Source organism: Bos taurus, chromosome 24, assembly GCF_002263795.3.
Source record: "Bos taurus isolate L1 Dominette 01449 registration number 42190680 breed Hereford chromosome 24, ARS-UCD2.0, whole genome shotgun sequence".
NCBI classification, from domain to species: domain Eukaryota; kingdom Metazoa; phylum Chordata; class Mammalia; order Artiodactyla; family Bovidae; genus Bos; species Bos taurus.
Genome location: NC_037351.1, coordinates 32,929,503 through 32,949,408, shown reverse-complemented (window position 1 = coordinate 32,949,408; position 19,906 = coordinate 32,929,503). Strand labels below are relative to the sequence as shown.

The 19,906-nt window shown below is 44.2% G+C and overlaps 1 protein-coding gene across 2 annotated transcripts in view; it reads left to right on the top strand.

Moving 5' to 3' along the window:
• LAMA3 (laminin subunit alpha 3) overlaps positions 1–19,906 on the top strand; it is a 260,515-nt gene that overhangs the window by 21,782 nt on the left and 218,827 nt on the right. For both annotated transcript variants that reach the window (XM_024984437.2, XM_059881027.1), the window contains exon 2: positions 3,347–3,499. In XM_024984437.2, coding sequence (XP_024840205.1) covers positions 3,347–3,499 — 153 coding nt within the window. The remainder of the gene's footprint in view (positions 1–3,346; positions 3,500–19,906) is intronic.

Genomic DNA, 19,906 nt, shown 5'->3' with positions numbered 1-19,906 from the left:
CAGTGCTCAGCCTTCTTTATGGTCCAACTCTCACATCCATACATGACTACTGGAAACACCATAGCTTTGGCTATACGTATCTTTGTCTGCAAAGTGATATCTCTGCTTTTAATATGGTGTCTAGGTTTGTCATAGCTTTTCTTCCCAAGGAGCAAGCATGTGCATACATACATACATGTATATATTCTTTTTCAGATTCTTTTCCATTATAGGTTATTACAAGGTATTGAATATAGTTCCCTGTATTCTACAGTAGGTCTTTGTTTATCTATTTCATATACAAGTAGTATGTATCTGTTAATCCCAAATTTCCAGCTTACCCTTCTCTCCCTTCCCCTTTGTTAACCTTAGGTTTGTTTTCTATGTCTGGAAGTCTGTTTCTGTTTTGTAAGTTAGTTCATTTGTATCATTGTTTTAGATTTCACATGTAAGTGATACCATATGATATTTGTCTATCTGACTTCTTCACTTAGTATGATAATCTCTGCTGCTGCTGCTGCTGCTGCTCAGTCGCGTCAGTCGTGTCCGACTCTGTGCGACCCCATCGACGGCAGCCCACTTGCAGCAACATGGAAGGACCTGATCTCTAGGTCCATGTTGCTGCGAGTGGCATTATTTCATTTTTATGGCTGAGTAATATTTCACTATATATATATTTATATATATATACACACATACATACATACCACATCTTGTTTATTCATTAGTCTGTTGGTGGACCCAATGTTCTTAATTTTAATGTAGTCAGATCTGTCTCTTTTTTTGTGTCAGTGCTCTCTGAAACTTGTTTAAGAACTCTTTCCAAGTTCTAAAAAGTATTTACCTTTTATTTTCCACTAAGAGATTTAAAACTTTTATTTCTAATGTTATGTTCTTAATTATAACAACACAAAAAGCATCATCTCAAGACTTCCCTGACAGTCCAGTGGTTAAGACTGCCTTCTAATGTGTGTGGGTTCCATCCCTGGCTGAGGAACTAAGATTCCACATGTCTTGTGGCCAAAAGAGATAAATGTAGATTATAAGCATCCACATCCTTGGAAGATTTGTTTGTATCATGTCTCCTTATAAACTTCAAGGAGAAATAATTTAATTCCTTTACCAAGTAATTAAACTGGTAAAATGATTTCTAGGGAGAAAATGGGAAAAATAAAAATCACTGAAGGGAAAAATACTCATAAATGTTAAGATGTCCTAGCTTAAACAGTTGTTAATTACACTTTTGGGGGGCTTCCCAAATAGCTCAGTGGGTAAAGAATCTGCTTGCAAAGAAGGAGAGCAGGAGACTTGGGTTCATTCCCTGAGCTGGGAAGATCCCCTGGAAGAGGGCATGGCAACCCACTCCAGTATTCTTGCCTGGAGAATCTCATGGACAGAGGAACCTGGCAGGCTACAGTCCATGGGGTCACAAAGAGTTGGATACAGCTGAGCACAGCACAGATGCTTTTTATTAATAACAACATTTTGGAGAAAGAACTCAAATTTATTTTTGGAAAACCCTGAGATGCTTATTCCTTTATTGGGCTTCTGTGACGTGCTGGGCTGAAGTGATGTGGGGAAATGCAAGTCACAAGGTCTCTGACCTCATGAACTGATGGGACTTCTCACCCCACAGTGCTGCTTCTGGGTTACAGAACTCTCTTCATGTAGGGTCAAAAGATAAAGTTGTAAGTAATTTATCATCACATATGAAAAAACCCTCTGTAACACATTTGATGAACGCATTTGGTCATGCATTTGGCTTCACCCCAGGATCAAATTTATCCTTGAACATTGAAAAGTTAATTTCCAAGATGTTCATCTAGGGCAGAGCTACCCTTTTAACACAGCACGTTTCTGGAGAGGCTGTGAGTCTCAGTTTGTTCTCTGTATGTGGACTTCCCTGGTTGCTCAGTGGTAAAAAATATGTCTGCCAATGCAGGAGACACAGGTTTGGTCCCTGGGTTGGAAAGATCTCCTGGAGAAGGAAATGGCAATCTATTCCAGCATTCTTGCCTGGGAAATCCCAAGGACAGAGGAGCCTGGCTGGCTACAGTCCTTGGGGTCTCAAGAGTTGGACACAACTTAGTAACTAAACAATAGCAACAACAACAACAACTCCTGTTTTGTAGTGGTTATGCTCTAAGATCATTTAATTGAGGAGCAAAGCATTTCAGTATGTGAAGCCCACTACTGAGTAAGCATGAGGCTTTGAACAAATTGAAATACACTCAATATATAAAGGCCTATGATCAGCTTATTAGGTGGTACATGCTTAGTTGCTTGGCTGTGTCCAACTCTTTGGGACCCCATGGACTGTAGCCCTCCAGGCTCCTCTGTCCATGGGATTCTCTAGGCAAGAATACTGGAGTGGGCTGCCATTTCCTTCTCCAGGGGATCTTCCTGACCCAGAGATCTAACCTAGGTTTTCTGCATTGCTGGTGGATTCTTCACCATCTGAGCTATGATGGCACTAAAATTGTTCATTTCAGAAACAAAACAAGATAGAATCAAGAGAATCTGCTTACTAAAAAATAGTAATTCAGTAAGAAGATGAGATATCAGTAGAATCAGAATTCAGTAGAGATGATAATATTAAATGAATAACCACTCCAGATAAAAATGAATTCGCATTTACCTACTAAATGAACTGCCAACTTCCACAGTCTAGCCACATTTCTGCCACTTACCTTTCAAGTGTTGCTTCTGTATGCTCTTGTTTAAATGGGCCAGCTGGTTTCTGTGTGTTTGCTGGTGCTGGTTCCTCTGCCTGGAACACCTTCCCGCTTGGCTGCTCACTGCCACTTACCAGCGTCCTCTCCACCCTCATAGGCAGCTTAAATCCCACCTCTTCACCGAGCCTTTCCTGAGCTCATGGAATGTCTACCACCTTAGGCCCTGGGCTCTATGCTGTTGCCACACCTACCCCCTTACGGTTACTTATATGCTTATCACCTCCACTGGGGCTGTGAGCAGGGCTTCTCTTTGTATCCCAGGGCCTGACACGCACCTTGCAGAGGAGGATGTGAAGAGTTGAAACGGATTTGCTGAAGGAGAACATCATTGCAGCCCAAGCACACCAGGCTCTTCTTAGTGTCAATAGGTCAAGAAAAACGCAGCTGTAACGGATGGAAGATAAATATAATGTGTGTCCTAGAAACACGATAAACAGAGGTCTAAGCAGGTGATACGGTTTAAGAGGAAATGGAAAAGAGAAAGCCTTACTACTGTCTTCTGGAAATATGATGATGAACTTCAACAGTTGACATGTCTAAGCTGTATTAAGCCTCTTTGTTTTGATTACCTGTTTGACTAAATTGATAAGAAATCACTTAAAAATTAAAAAAGAACTTTTTTTTTCCCCCAGGGGCAGTTCTGTGACTACTGCAATTCTGAGGACCCCAGGAAAGCACACCCTGTCACCAATGCAATTGATGGATCGGAGCGTTGGTGGCAAAGCCCTCCCCTTTCGTCAGGCATGCAGTACAACAAAGTCAACGTCACCCTGGACCTGGGGCAAGTGAGTTGTGCTTTCCTCTGGAATGGGGAAAATCAGGTTGAATCATTGTTTCTGTGGTTATTGCTTTTTTTAAATTAATTTTTATTGGCATATAGTTGATTTACAATGTGGTGTTAGTTTCTGCTGTATAGCAAGGTGAATCAGCCATATATCTATCCCTGTATACAAATATTCCTGGGATTATTTCTGAAATAATGATTATTTTAAAAACAAGCTGATACTCCAAATTCATACAAATTTATAAAACAACAAATAATCATTTGGTACCACTTGCGTGTTATCTTGCTTACAGATTCAAGTGTAGATGAAGTTCCTTCATTTTGTAAACTTTCACACAAATACTTAAACAAAAATTCTTGAAAACACATATTGGCATGTTTCAGATAGGGCCAACACAAAAGTTAAGACAAGACCACAAACTTAAAATCCAAGTTTAGAAAATACTTTTCTACCTCCTTCCCCTAGAAAGTGATTATTTTCTTTAACAGATGTATATGCTGTATCACAGAAGTAACCATGGAGACAAAGATACTATGAAGCCCTTTACTTTAATATTTGCATCCCTCAACACACAGCACAATGCCTGTCACAGTGCAAACACCCATCCCTGTCTATTAAATGAGCTAAAATAATAATTGTAAGTGGTATCATTGACAAAGGTATTTTTTATTATTATTTTTGACTGTGGTAAAGTATACATAATGTAAAATTTAGCATCTTAGCCATTTCTAAGTGTACAGTTCAGTAGTGTTAAATAGGTTCACAGTGTTGGGAAATCAATATTTAACACTTTTTTATTTTGGAAAACTGGTACTCTGTACTCATTAAACACTGTCCATTCTGCTTTCTGTCTCTGTGAGTCTGACTGCCCTTGGTACCTCATATAAGTGGAATCACACCTTATTTGTCCTTTTGTGATTGGTGTATTTTGCTTAGCAGGATGTCTTCAGGGTTCATCTGTGTTGCAGCATGTATCAAAATTTCTTTTCTTTTAAAGGCTGAATAATATTCCATTGTATGGATATCACATTTTGGTTATTCATCCACCAGTGGCCACTTGGGTTGCTTTCTCCTTTATGCTTTATGCTTTCACCTTTATTGTGAATAATGCTATGAACATGGGTATGGCAAAGATATCTTTATAGCATTCTCTTTACTGGAAATCGCGACTCTGTGAGCAGTGTCTACCATAGTTTTTTATCTTGTTTGGCCGTCTGGTCCATGAGGAATCTGATTAAGAGCTGTCCTCCTGTGAGAGGCTAAGATGGTCCTAGGATGCTTCATGCCCCTCTTCTTTGAGTGTGCACAGCTCTATAAATATGATGGATGTCACTTCCATGATAAGGTGGTATCATATGACAAGAGATGAAGGGATTTTGCAAATGCATTTAATATCCCAAGTCAGTTGCTCAAAAGGAAGACTATCCTGGGGACCTCTTCTAATTAGGGGAGCTCTTAAAAAGGACTGGGCCCTATCCCAAGAAAGAGGTTTGAAACATGAGAAGTTTTCCTGCTGATCTCGAAGGGGAAAGCTTCCTGTGGTGATGGCCACGTGGCAGAGATCTAAGAGTGGGTTCTAGAAATGGAGAGAGGTCCCAGCCAACAACCAGAAAGAAAAGCGGGAACCTGTCCTGCAACCATAAGGATCTAGATTCTGCTAACAACATGTGCAAACTTTAAGTAAATCTTTTTAGGCATTTAATGGATACCTTGATGGGAGCCTTGACCCTGAGCAGAAAACCTGGCCCCACCATGCCCAGATCCCTGATGTAAAGAACTGCAAGATAATAAATGGTGGTGTTTTAAGCCATTGAGTTTGCAGTGTTAAGCACGAATAGAATTCACCTTCCAATGCAGGGAGTGCAGGTTTGATCCCTGGCGATCCTGGAGCCAAGCTGTCACATACCTTGATGCCAGAAAACCAAAAAACCAAATCATAAAGCAGAAGCAATAATGGTAACAAATTCAATAAAGACTTAAAAAGGAACTGCATCCCACAGACTAGAAATTGAATGTTACTGAGATTTCTTCCAATGAGTGTATTATATTCAGTTTCATGATAGAAGGGTTCTCCACTTCTTTTGCCTGAAAGTTTTGTTAAATCAGGCCTCTCCTGAGAATATTTTCCATCATCAATTTGCATCAGAGATAATTCAGGAAGATCTGGCATGGTTTGAAAGACTCTATAACCCCACTTTCAACCATGATTTAGTCTTATCCTTCTAGCACTAATTCAGTAGAGATTTTGCATGTAATGACTAAGATTTGCCTATCATACCACTTTTTAAACTGAGGATTTCTGTAGTTAGTTGGGAATTTTAACCCATTAAATGATGTTTACTGAACATACCAGTGCCTTGTGGATTTGCTCTTTCCCCTAAAGGCTTTTTTTAAACCTACCTTTTAAAAGTACCCTTTTGATGTATTGAAAAATCCCTAATTAAGACAGATGAATTAATAAAACACCAACATTGAGATAATTTAGTAATTTTCAGGTTGCTGACAGACATGAGTCGTGGCCAACATCTTCATGCAGATGATGCCCACCCACCTCCTTCCTGGCTGGGAGGCGGCTCTGTAGGTGGCTGAGAGTGGGGGTCCTGGGGTCAACCCACCCTAATTCATGCTCTGGTATGCTGCTTACTTACTGGATAACCCTGATCAACAAGCTTCACTGCTCTCTGCTTCAGTTTTCGCATTTATACAGTGAAATGATACTAGTGCTCACTTTGTAGGATTGCTGTGAGGATTGAATGAGTTGACTGCTTCATTTTAAAACCTCTTCAGGCCAGTGGTTTTTAAGTAAGTTTTCACTGAATAAAATAAAGTCAATGTCAATAAACACTTTATTAAAATAGACTGACTCCTAACTTTTGCTCCTCTGGAAAGTTTTGTGATGACCCTGAAGAAAATACTCTAGAAAAGTCTAGAGACAGGAAAAGCAATATACATCATGTCAGACTGAGCATGTTTCTTCCCTCTTGTGTTGGAGCAACACATAGTAAGCATGTTTTATCTCGTAGGGTTCACATCTTATACCCTGTCCATAGGATCTGTATTTTCTCCTTTTTGCTGAAATTAACCATGAAAGTGTCACTGAGAGGTTAGATTTCATAACTGAATCGTGACCTATGAGTTTTAGATTTAGGAAATGCAAATCTTGATTTTTAAAATTTTTTAAAATTTATTTTTAAATTGAAGTATAGTTGATTTACAATATTATCTTAATTACTGCTATATAGCAAAGTGATTCAACTATACATATATACATTCTTTTAAAAATATTCTTTCCCATTATGCTTTATCACAGGATATTAAACGTAGTTCCCTTTGCTATACGGTAGGACCTTGTTGTTTATCCATCCTATATATACTTTTTTAAAAAAGATTTTTTTAAAATTATTTAATTGTTTTTGTCTGTGCCGGGTCTTCATTGCTGCGAGGGCTTTTCTCCAGCTGCAGTGAGCAGGGGCTGCTCTCTAGTTGTGGTCCACGGCTTCTCATTGCTGTGGCTTCTCTTGTTGCGGAGCACAGGCTCTAGAGCGCGGGGGCTTCCGTGGTCTGCTCCTGGGCTCTGGAGCACAGGTTCAGGAGTTGTGGCACACGGGCTTAGTGGTCTCACGGCATGTGGGATCTTCCCGCACCAAGGATCAACCCTGTGCACTGGCAGGGGGACTCTTTACTACGGAGCCACCAAGGAAGCCCCATCCTATATACACTTGTTTGCATCTGCTAATCCGAAACTCTGAATCTATTCCTCCCCACCCCCTCTCCCTTGGTTGTAAGTGATATCCTATGGTGTTGGTCTTTCTCTTTCTGACTGAAGGAAGTGCAAATCTTGATGCCTGGTTGGGAAATAAAATACAGGCCATGAACTTGTTATTACCAAACCACTTTTTTTCCAGCCACTGAGGACTTGAATTTGATTTTGCTGTGCTGTACTGACAGTTTACATTGTCATGTCGCCTTTTGGACTACTTGGTGATTTTCACTGTTTTTTTTTGCCAACACAGTTTGACAAGTAAAAACATTGCCTTCAAGGCTTGATCTTGAAGGGCAATTTCCTTCCTTACAAAGTGTCAAATGTAGAAATTTCTGCAATTCACTGGAGGTAGTGGCATTTTCTGGGGCTGTTCAAGTTCATTAGATTATATAGAATTCATCAGTTTTGGGCTATAGAGTAAGAACAGGATAACTTACTGGAAACTTTCATATTGTCTGGCCAAGTATAATGAGTTCATTTTGACATTCGAAGCAAATTATGATGTCCAGTTTTTAAAAAGGATATATTTGGAATATAAGGACACTTGTTTCTTTCTGGACTCCTGGTGGAACATGACCTCTGGCTCCTGTGAGAATCGCAGGTGTAGCCATGGGCTTGAGCTGTGCTCCTTGATTTCCTTCAGAATCAGAATGAATCTTACTCTGCCAGACTCCCTGTATCCACCTCTGCTTTTCCTCCTCCAGGGTGAGGTTTAGGGAAAAACATGGGTGTGGCAGGGCTCCCCTCAAAGTCAAGGTGGCCAGGAGCTTGGGAGGGGCTGGCTCTCAGGTGGGAAGGAGGCGGGAAGCAGTGTGGGGCCAGGACAGGCTCCCCAGGAGAGCAGGCCCCGCCCACAGGCTCCAGGGAACAACAGGAAAAGCCCCTGGAGAAGAATTGTAAGGCTTTTTTTTGGTAAATTAATCTATTTATTTTGAAGTGTGGTGTTGGAGAAGACTCTTGAGAGTCCCTTGGACTGCAAGGAGATCCAACCAGTCCATTCTAAAGGAGATCAGCCCTGGGTGTTTTTTTGGAAGGAATGATGCTAAAGCTGAAACTCCAATACTTTGGCCACCTCATGCGAAGAGTTGACTCATTGGAAAAGACTCTGATGCTGGGAGGGATTGGGGGCAGGAGGAGAAGGGAATGACAGAGGATGAGATGGCTGGATGGCATCACTGACTCGATGAGTTTGAGTGAACTCCGGGAGTTGGTGATGGACAGGGAGGCCTGGCGTGCTGCGATTCATGGGGTCGCAAAGAGTCAGACACGACTGAGTGACTGAACTGAACTGAATCTATTTATTTTAATTGGAGGCTAATTACTTTACAATACTGTAGTGGTTTTTGCCATACATTCACATGAATCAGCCATGGGTTTACATGTGTCCCCCATCCTGACCCCCCGCCTCCCAACCTCTCCCCCCATCCTATCCTTCAGGGTTTTATGCAACTTGTCACATCCCTAGGAGTACTGTTTTTAACCTATTAGTAGTAAAAATAAGGGCTTCTATGGTGGTTCAGATGGTAAAGAGTCTGCCAGAAAAGCAGGAGACCTGGGTTTGATCCCTGGGTCAGAAAGATCCCCTGGAGGAGGGCATGGCTACCCACTCCAATACTCTTGCCTGGAGAATCCCATGGACAGAGGAGCCTGGTGGGCTACAGTCTACAGGGTCGCATAGAGTCAGACACAACTGAGCGACTAACACACACACACACACACACAGTAGAAATAAAGACAAAGCAAACATCCTTCTCCCACCCCCCAACCCAATAACCTCGAAAGGAATGCCTGTTCGCCTCAGAGGCTGGAGGTATGATGAAGGGAAGCGATGCCATTGTGCCCCATTCTGCTGGGTTGCTGGGGACAGGGGGCTGGCTGGAGCAGGACAGTGGCTGAGACAGTCCTTGGGCCTTGTTAGAGGCGAAGGCTGTGAGGGCAGCCCTGCCCTCAGCCCCCCAGCTCCCTCTGAGCGGGCAGCATGGAGGATGGCTCCTGTGCCCGTTCACATGTGTACCATCTCCAGGGCCTCCCCCTGACTCCCTGCTTCCTGCCCGAGGGCTCTTCCCAAGCCCTGGGAGTTTCTGAGCCTGTGTTCAGAGCAGCTAGGAAGTACAGGATTTAATGCCCTGAGGGGCAACCCTCAATCCGGAAGATACAGGAGCTGGTGGAAAATCCCCTCATTTCTCTGCCACTTCTTGGGACAGTGCCGAGGAGCTTTCTGAGGACACAGTTCTTCAGAGTGTCTGCAACAGGATGGAGCCCCAGTTGGCCTTGGTGGAATCTGCCTATTAACACTTTAGTCACTGGCTCTTCTCCCTCCTCTGTGTCCCTTTGTCTCCCAATTTATGCTTCTTGAGATCAACTCCCAAATAAGCTACCTGTGTCCAAGTCTTTGTCTCTGAGTTGGTTTTAGAAAGGATCGAACCCACTCCAGTACTCTTGCCTGGAAAATTCCATGGACAGAGGAGCCTGTAGCCTGGCTACAGTCCATGGGGTCACAAAGAGTTGAACATGACTGAGTGACTAACACTTTCAAACTAAGACAGGGAAGAAAGAGGCCTAGACGGAGGCTTGGAAACCCTCCTGGGTGTCTGCATAAGCAAACACTATGAACAAATTATGTAAAATATAGACTGCAGCCATGAAATTAAAAGATGCTTGCTCCTTGGAAGAAAAATCTATGACAAACCTTGACAACACATTAAAAAGTAGAGACATCAATTTGCTGACAAAGGTCCATTTAATCAATGCTATGGCTTTTCCAATAGTCATGTATAGATGTGAGAGTTGGACCATAAAGAAGGCAAAGCACTGAAGAATTGATGCTTCCCAACTGTGGTGTTCGGAGAAGGCAATGGCACCCCACTCCAGTACTCTTGCCCGGAAAATCCCATGGATGAAGGAGCCTAGTGGGCTGCAGTCAATGGGGTCGCTAAGAGTCGGACACGACTGAGCAACTTCACTTTCACTTCTCACTTTCATGCATTGGAGAAGGAAATGGCAACCCACTCCAGTGTTCTTGCCTGGAGAATCCCAGGGACGGGGGAGCCTGGTGGGCTGCCGTCTCTGGGGTCACACAGAGTCGGACACGACTGAAGTGACTCAGCAGCAGCAGCAGCAACTGTGGTGTTGGAGAAGACTCTTAAGAGCCCTTTGGGCAGCAAGGAGATCATACCAGTCATCCTAAAGGAAGTCAACCCTGAATATTCACTGGAAGAACTGATGCTGAAGCTGAAGCTCCAACACTTTGGCCACCTGATACAAAGAGCTGACTCACTGAAAAAGACCCTGATGCTGGGAAATATTGTAGGCAGGAAGAGAAGAGGGAGATAAGAGGATGAGATGGTTGGATGGCTGACTCAATGGACATGAGTTTGAGCATACTCTGAAAGTGAAGGACAAGGAAGCCTGGTGAGCTGCAGTCCATGTGGTCACAAAGAGTCAGACAGAATGACTGAATAACAACAAAGTAGGAAATCCAGAAAAAATGTTTCTAAAGCTCTCAGCTTAAGAGTAACCAAGGAAACAGCATTATAAGTTTTAAAGAAGAAAATATAGGTCACAGGGAAATTTCCCATTAGTCTACCTATTTTCTTAGGAACTTAGCATGGATGCAGATGTATCTGAGAATGAATTTAGTTTGCAGGTACCTTCTAGGAGCTCGCCCCTCGCTCCCGTCCTCTTCAACTTTTATTAAACTTTGGTGGATGAATCCAAAACATTCTTTGTAACCTTTGTCAGTTCTGACTCAGACGGGAGGAAGGCCTGGGCTAGTTTTTGATGCTTCCTAATAAGCACGTGGGTTTTGGAGATTAAATTGGTTCTTGGGATGCTTGGGTCACTAAGAGTCATGAAGAGTCTGACTCAGTTGGGTCCCTGGGTGAATACAGTTCAATCCAGAAAGTACATGGCTCTTGGATTTGACCCAATGTTCTATATTTCTTAGGAACCCTCTAGCCTATAAGCTTCAGGAAGCTGAGGATGATGTCTTTCTGTGTTCACTACAAATGTTCTGCTCCCAACATCTTGCATAGTGTTCAGCCCATAGTATATGCTCAATAAATATTTGTTGAATGAATGTAGAATGAGCCAAGGATGATTCAGGGTTGGCCTGGATTTCGCTGGTGTCAGTGAAAGCATATTGCTGTGAGATCAAATCTCTGGGGAGAGTGGACTAGCCTTGGCCCTGATGTTAATTAGATCATTGGTTCCACTTAGGATAATTGGTTCTCTTTGCCACACCATTTAAGTATTTTAGAGCAATAACATAATTAGAAGATACAGATCTTAGAGCAAATTTGTAATTAATAAATATTCTGTTAATGAACATATAATCATGAGACTCAACCCTTGAAGGCCAATCATTTGTTGGTGAGAGAAAAACAAGGACCAATAAAATCCTCTGGGGCTACTGAGGATGTAATTTTATCCTTTATGCTACTGAAATAACCTAAAGTGGCAATTTGCCTTTGAAGTGCTTTTTAAGCAACTTACACACTAGGGAGAATCTGACAATCTGGCATTTTCTTTTTATGTGTGAAAAACTCAAGGAAGCTGAGTGGATCCACAGCAAGAGTAGAATTCTGAGATGTCAGTTTTGCTTAGTTCTCTGAATCACTGTCCCAAACATTGGTAATGTACATTAGTTGATAGATTCTAAGAACTTTAAACACTGTTATAGAAAATAATGTCTGAGAAATAGTTTCTCAACTAAAAACTGCTTATTCTCTGGCCATGTTGCCTGTTGGCAATATCTTTTTCTCAGTTGATGTATTTTTCCACCATCTATCTATTTCCTCAAGCCATAAAACTGAATCAACATTGACTCCATGGATTAAGATGATTTCCTAAGATTACTTAAGATTGAAACAGATCCTGACTCTAGTGGCTAAACACAATGCTGATTTATTTCTCATTCATGTAAGAGTTGAAGCATAACTTATCCTGGCCAGGTCACTCCACTCCAAACAATGGTTCAAAGACTCAGACTAACTAGTGAGGTCGCAGGAAATGTAGCCCAGCTGTTGCTCTAGAAGGAAGCAACCATTCTAAAGGCAAAGCTGTCTCTTCTGTGCCCTGCAGGGGCTCCTGGAGATGGTGAAAGCTGACACCGTGTATCTCTTCCCAGCTCTGACATCAGCCCTGGGTGGGAGCATTTACACCAGAGACATTGGCCAATGTTACACACCAGGGCTTCTTTCCAGGAGCCAGTTTACCGGCATGCTGCTCACTGAGTCTCTTCTATGTTCCTGCACTTCTCCTCCCACCCCTTCTTACCACTTAATTATTATCTCCTGCTTCCTGAAGTTTTACTTTTCAAAACGTGCAGTTGGTGGGACCCATTCATGCATATTTACCCTCACCCTTGGTGTTTCTGGTGTAAACTACTTGAGCTCTGTGCTTTGAAACCAGTTTCATAAGTCCTTTACTGTGGAGGTCCTGAAGGGCTACCCTGGCCAGGGAACCACAGACCTTTGGTCTCGCAGAGATGGCAGCTGGAGTTAGAAGCTTATAATTGGGAACTTCTTTCCAGAGTTTGTCAGATGTTGCTTTGTCAAACAAGACTAGGTTATTGAGTTTGTCCCGAACTTCGCCTTTGGACCACTTCTTCTTTTTGGCCTTGCCCCTTGATTTGTTCACAGGATGTTTGTCTTTCTTGGCTGACTTTCCGACATCTTTCTTCTTCTTGTCATCCTTGGGTGGCATAGCAAAGCCAGGAGAGGAACTGTGACCACCGCCACCTTGCTAAGATGTCGGACAAAATGTGCGTCTTGCTTCTTCATATCCTGCAGTCCCATTCCTTCTCTCCATTGATACTGCACTGCCGTGACCCTCGTATTGGCCTCTGACAGCTCTTTCCTGTGATGTCTTCTAAACCATCTCCCTGCCTCTGCTTTCGGCTCTCTCCCCTTGTCCTGCAGGCATTCATGGCGCAGAAAGATGTGATAACTAGCAATAGGAACAGTATAAATGATTGAGGTTGGTGGTTTTCCAGGCATCTACCCATCAACCCATCAATCTTTCTCATTGCTTCCTGAGCAAAACAAAGATTTAAACATGTCATTCTCCCTGTTTACATTCCTTTCATGGCTCCCCGCTACTTTCAGAATAAAGTCCAAGTTTCTCGGGATGGTGTGTAAGTCCCCCCACCCCCCCGCCCAGTCTAGCTTCTGCCTTTTCACTAGTCTCTTTTCTAGATGCCGCTTTTTTCCGCAGACTCCATGCCACATCAGCAGGGACCTATTTGTAATTCCCTGAACCACTCCATGGGGCTTCCCTGATGGCTCAGCAGGTAAAGAACCCTCCTGCCAATGCAGGAGATGTAAGAGACTTTGGTTTGATCCCTGGGTTGGGAAGATCCCATGGAGGAGAGCATGGCAACCCACTCCAGTACTCTTGCCTGCAGAATCCCATGGACTGAGAAGCCTGGAAGGCTACAGTCTACGGGGTTGGACATGACTGACTAACACTTTCACTTTCAAACCCTCTGTGACATTTCCAGCTTTGTGACCTTGTTTGGGTGCTGTTCATGGTGCTTAGGAATACCTTTGCTCCACACCTGCTCTGGCTACCTCCTTTCCCAGGTAACTCAGGTATCCCCTGCTGGAAACCTCCCCTGGCACTTGCTGTATATGCTGTGTCATGTAGGCCCATTACACCGTGAGCTCCTTAAAGTTGTCGTTGTTCAGTTGCTAAGTTGTGTCCGACTCTTTTTGACCCCATGGACTGCAGCACACCAGGCTTCCTTGTCCTTCACTGTCTCCCAGAGTTTGCTCAAACTCATGTCCATTGAGTCAGTGACGCCATCCAACCATCTCATCCTCAACTGCTCCCTTTTCCTTCTGCCCTCAATTTTTCCCAGCATCAGGGTCTTTTCCCAGAGAAGGCAATGGCACCCCACTCCAGCACTCTTGCCCGGAAAATCCCATGGATGGAGGAGCCTGGTGGGCCACAGTCCATAGGGTCACGAAGAGTCGGACACGACTGAGCAACTTCCCTTTCACTTTTCACTTTCATGCATTGGAGAAGGAAATGGCAGCCCACTCCAACGTTCTTGCCTGGAGAATCCCAGGGACGGGGGAGCCTCGTGGGCTGCCATCTATGGGGTCACACAGAGTCGGACACGACTGAAGCAACTTAGCTTAGCAGGGTCTTTTCCAATGAGTCAGGTTTACATTAAGTGGCCAGAGTATTGGTGCTTCAGCTTCAGCATCAGTCCTTCCAATGAATATTCAGGGTTGATTTCCTTTAGGATTGACTGGTTTGATCTCCTTGCTCTCCAAGGGACTCTCAAGAGTCCTTAAGGTCAAGGAGCATATAATATTATTCTTTTTATCCACGGACTTAAAAAGTCCTGGAAGGTCCTTCATCCCCAAAATGTGATGAAAATGGAAAGAAAAATTTCGAGAGTGTTCTTTTTATATTACCCCGTTTGTTGTATGTCTTGCTCTAACCATGAACAGCTCTGCTGTATTTTTTAAATATCCCTAACATTTACATTTGCTAGTTCGCATTTAACCAGCACCACAAGTAAAACAGACATAACAGAAAATGAGTAAAATATGCTTCCACCCCAAACATTCAGTAGGCTATAGTCAGACAACATAAACCAAGAATCAGAAGCAGGAACGGAAAGTGTACTAGAAAAGAGCAACACTTTCCTACTGGAATTTTCTCCCAAACTCGCTACCAATACAAGTTAATATGATCAAGTGCTGAACAGAGGTCACTGTGACTTCATTGGTGATGCTTACCAGGTCACCCTGAGTCACGCACTATTGTGACTCTGGCATGTGCTTATATGTCAGGATTACAGCCACTGCAGAGTAGTCAGAGGGGTTTTTCTTGTCAGGAAGGGTGATACCAGGGTTTGGCCTCCCATGAGAAGATGAGGCCTACGGTCCAGGAGGAGGCACTAGAGGGCTAGCCCCCCACACCCTCCAGCTGTCTATCAACCCACATGGAATTTGTCTCTCAAAGAGCTGGATGGAAAATACATGATGAGGTTCGTTGCTCGAGAACTCCAAGGGTCATGGCTCCTGCTGCCAAGAGAAAAATAAACAGAACCAAAACCCTCAGTGCTTTCCAGAAAAGGTTAATCCTATTTGAGGGTTGGCCATGCAGTTAAGAAGACATAGGGAAGATGGCATGCCAAGGTACTGGTATGGAATTAAGTAGAACTGGGAATTGACCAGAGGAGAGCCACTTGGCTTCTTGGGAAGGGTCTAGGCTGCTGTGCCAGCCTTTGGTCCCATGGTGATGGTCAGGGTGGGAAAGAGACTGAGGCACAGAACCCAGACAGGCTGGGGTCCTGCCATCCTGGCAGGGTCTCCTCTGTGTGTGGCGGAGGCTCCCTGCTGTGGCTGGAAATGCTTATGAACAATGTATGTGAACATGCTTTGATTCTTGTGAAGCACCATGCAGGCGTAGACTATTACTGCTATTACTTAGAGAAGTTGTCATTGACGTCCCTCCCTCTCTCCTCTTCTAGGCTTCCAATAAGCTCACACTGCCTTGTCTCTTCCAAGTGAGTGAAGAATCTATCGATCTATTCTCAGTAAAGTTCTGGAAGCTCAGGACTTGAAGCTTCCTAGAATATTTGCACCTTAACAAATTGTTATCTATTTTCGTCATGGAACTAATACTTCTAGAAATTGATCCTAAGAAAATAATGAGGTAAATGCTCAAAATGTTTGGCTTCCCAGGTGGCACTAGTGGTAAAGAACTTGCCTGCCAGTGCAGGAGATAAATGCTCAAAACGTTTGAGCAAAGATATTCTTGGCAGCATTGTTCATAATTAGATAACGTGGGAAACAGCAATCTCACATCCAGTAAGGGAACTGATGCATCGAATGGATTAATTGGCAACCATAGGAAGGCTGCCACAGAGGGGGGAGTCTTTATTGATCTGACAGATGTTTGTGCTATAGTGTAAAGAAAAAATAATCAAACTTTAGGTATGCTGTGTATATAGTATGGTATGATGACATTTGATCTCTGTGTATGAGCAAAGCAAGAAGTCAGGCAAGAGGGTATTTAAAATGCTAACAGTGCTTTCTCTGGATGGAGGGATTATTGGTCAATTTTACTTTCTTCTGTGAATCCAATTTACAGTGTGATTCAGATCCATCACTCTTATTACACGGGTGCAAATCTGGCTCCAGAACTTTCTACCTGTGTGATGCTGGGCCCTCTAGTTAATGTCTTGGAGTCAGTTTCTTCATCTGAGACCTGGGGATGAACCTAGAACCACCCTCATAAGGTTGTTGGGAGGAATTAATGATGTAATACAGAAAAACCCTTAAAGGGACTTCCCCAGTGGTCCAGTGGTTAAGACTCCCCCTTCCAATGCAGGGATTGTGGATTTGATCCTGGTCAGGGAACTAAGATCCCACATACCACAAGGTATGGGCAAAAGTTAAATAAATAAAAACTTGTTAAGAGAAAAATTCTTAAAATTATGCCTCTCACACTATGAGAACTCAATTCGTGTTGGCTGTTATATTTGTATTTTTTTCACTGAGCACATGTATTACTTTTAGAGTTAGAAAAACAGTAAAGCAATTGGAAAATCTTTCCTTTTGGGGAATAAAGAAGAGCTCAATACAGTGATGACAAAAGGCACAGTTATTCCCGGTGGAATTGGACGTGTTGATGGAAAAGCTTACTTGGAGCTTCCTGACATCCTCCACCCCCCAAAATGTAAGCTTCTGACCAGTTTCCTCCTGGAATGAGGTCAGCCTGCTAGAGATCTTTAATGCCAACAGAATCAGAAAAATGCCCAGTAAATGGAAAAAAAAATTTTAAAGAACCTTTTTATTCTTTAGCTAATCTTGAAAATTGTTTCTTCCCTTGTGAAACTCATGATTTCAGGCATATTTTGGCTTTCAGTCATGGCAGTTTTCCTATTACTATTATTGGCAAGCATATATAAGGAAAAACTGAATTTCGTGAATTCTTCACAGTGGTTCCAATGAGAGTTTGAGTTAAATATAATGTCTCGGGGGAGCCCTGGCCCCGGCCCCTCCTCTCCACTGCCCACTGTCCCCCAGAACCCCCACCCCAGAGCCTCTGTCGCTCCTCCCGCCAGTGGCCCTGGAGCCTCCCTGTGTCACCAGGCATCCTCTTTTACTCTTTTCTTCCCAAAACCTCTCCTCTCCCTACTCCTGTTTCTGTGGTTTCTCTTCACTTTTGTTTTTTTCCTTTCCATTCTTCCATTGTATTTCCTTCTTTTAGAGAAAAATGGGAATCAAACCAAACCACCTCCTTTTCCTGTGGTCACTGCCCACCTTCAGGAGGGATGCTATGTGGGTCCCCAGCCGCCCCTCCAACCCCAGAGTGGTGGCCTGAGGAGCTGGGTGGGAGGGTTAGGGCTTCATCAGGACCAGGCTTCCTGCCTGGCTCCAGCCCTGCCCACCAGCCTGGTCCCCATGTGGATTTGAGATGCAGACAGCGTGGATGTCCTACTTCCTGGGACCCTGCAGCTCCCTCCAGACCAGGGGCCCCAACTTCACGCCCCTCCACCCCATCCACGGTTCCTGCCAGTCTTCCACGCAAGGTCTCCTTGGCGTTTAGCCTGCAGATGAGTTGCTTCACGCTCCTTGTCTCTCTAACTTAATGGCAAGCTCCTGTGCTGTTTGCACTCCTCTTTAATTCTCAAACCCCTAATGTAGACTCTGCCATGTAGGAATTTCCTGACTCAGTGCATCGTCCGTGATGAGCTCTGAGCCATGTGCTTTAAGCTTCCTGAACAATGAGATCGCAGGTTTACCTTCACAGTTTCTCAACATCATGGAATAACCGGAGTGAATGCTGGGGTCTTTCCCTTGCCTCTCACTATCGCCCTGGCCCAGGAGCCTCTTGCCATCTTCGCGTGGCTGGTTCTAAGCACGTGAAGTCCCAGGAGCTCTGGTGAGATGAAGGGGGCACACTAGGGCCTCGGAGCCTGGGAGGGTGGAAGGATGCAGTGTACTCTTTCTGATTCAGGATCTGTGTCACCACATCCTGGAGGTCCCAGCTGAGTGAATTCAGGCTGGGGTCTCTTATCAGAGGGTGCAGGTGGGCAGAGCCAGGGGGCAGGTAGCATCAGGGTGACAGAGCAAAGCCCAGGGCCTGGCTGACATCAGGTAGGGTGCAAGGAGAACAGAGAGTGTAGCCTTCTTAACTGCTGAGGGAGGTCAGGGCAGGGAGACTGGGTGAAGGGCAGACGTTTTATAAATTCCTGTGTTTCAGGGCGAAGGCATCTCCCCAGCTCTGCTCAGGCCTGGGCAGGGCTGGACCTGCAACGGGCTGGTGTTGAGGACAGGCGGGGCTGACACCTTGCCCTGGCTGCTAGGATGCTGTGGTTTGGACTCGTTTTATGACTCTCCCAGGCAGCTGGTGCTCAGCCTTAGCCTCTGCTCTCCTCCCTTCTCTTGTCATTCCCTCCAGCCTGTGGTGCCCTCCTGTCCCTGAGGCTGCACAAACCACCACCCAACCCAAGGGCACGTGAAGATTCGAGAAGCACTGCTTAGACCATGCCTCTCAAAGTGTCTGTGACAAAGGACCCATTTTTTAAAAACAAACATTTCTAAATGGTTGCAGACCACTGCCTTTGTAAAATTCAGTAAAAATGAATTCATAGAAAAATGAATTGAAAAATAAAGCCTAAAGACTTCCAAAATAAAGAAGTTAGTCACTCAGTCATGTCCGACTCTTTGCGATCCCATGAATTGTACCCCTCACGCTCCTATGTCCATGGAATTCTCCAGGCAAGAATACTGCAGTGGGTTGCCAATTCTTTCTCCAGGGCATCTTCCCGACCCGGGGATTGAACCCTGGGTCTTCTGCATGCAGGCAGATTCTTTACCATTTGAGGTACCAGGGATGTCCTCAAAATACAAGCGTCATTTGAAAATTAGATTCAACAGATGCTAATTTTTTCTTTTCAATTGTTACGAAGGTTTCTCCCGCTCGCCCTTGGGTTCTGTCTTTGTTGCTCCGTGGGTGAGTCTGGGGACCACACTTTGAGTAGCACCACTTGACTGAAGCGACTTAGCAGCAGCAGCAGCAGCAGCAGACCATTAACTGTCATTTTTCTTGAGCGTTGTTGATGCTAGTCTTGAAGTCTGCTTCTCCTTTCTGTGGCCGCAAGTCTCTTCTCTGGCTCAGATTTGGTTAGCCAGTTCAAGATGTGTTTGCTAATTGTTTCAGAGTGTAGCCCCGAGCCTCTGTGACCGGAATGGTTTCCCTCTCTCCCTCCAGCCACTCTCCATCCCACTCAGGGCCTGAAGCAGCCTGCCTTAGTGGGCAGCATCATATTCTCCTTGAGCTCAGGTTCTTGGCAGAGTCTGGCCAGTGGGCTGTGCACACAAGCACGTGCTCAGAGGACAGGAGGGGCGTGAGGCAGGGGTGTCTATTCCCCACTGATGTAGGATCTCAGAGCTACAGCTCTGTCTCAGCTCCAGTATCTGCTTCCTGTCCTTGCCCGTCAGGTCTGGAGTGGGAAGGGCTCTGAGATGCTCTTATCTGTAGCCCTCGCTCACTTCTTTGTAAAAGTCTCCTTTAGGAAACTCTCCAAAGTTTCTTTGTTCTAGTAGATTATCTGTCTCAGGCTGGGGGTTTGGGTGACATCAGCTGACTTTTTTTTTTTTTTTTAGGATTTA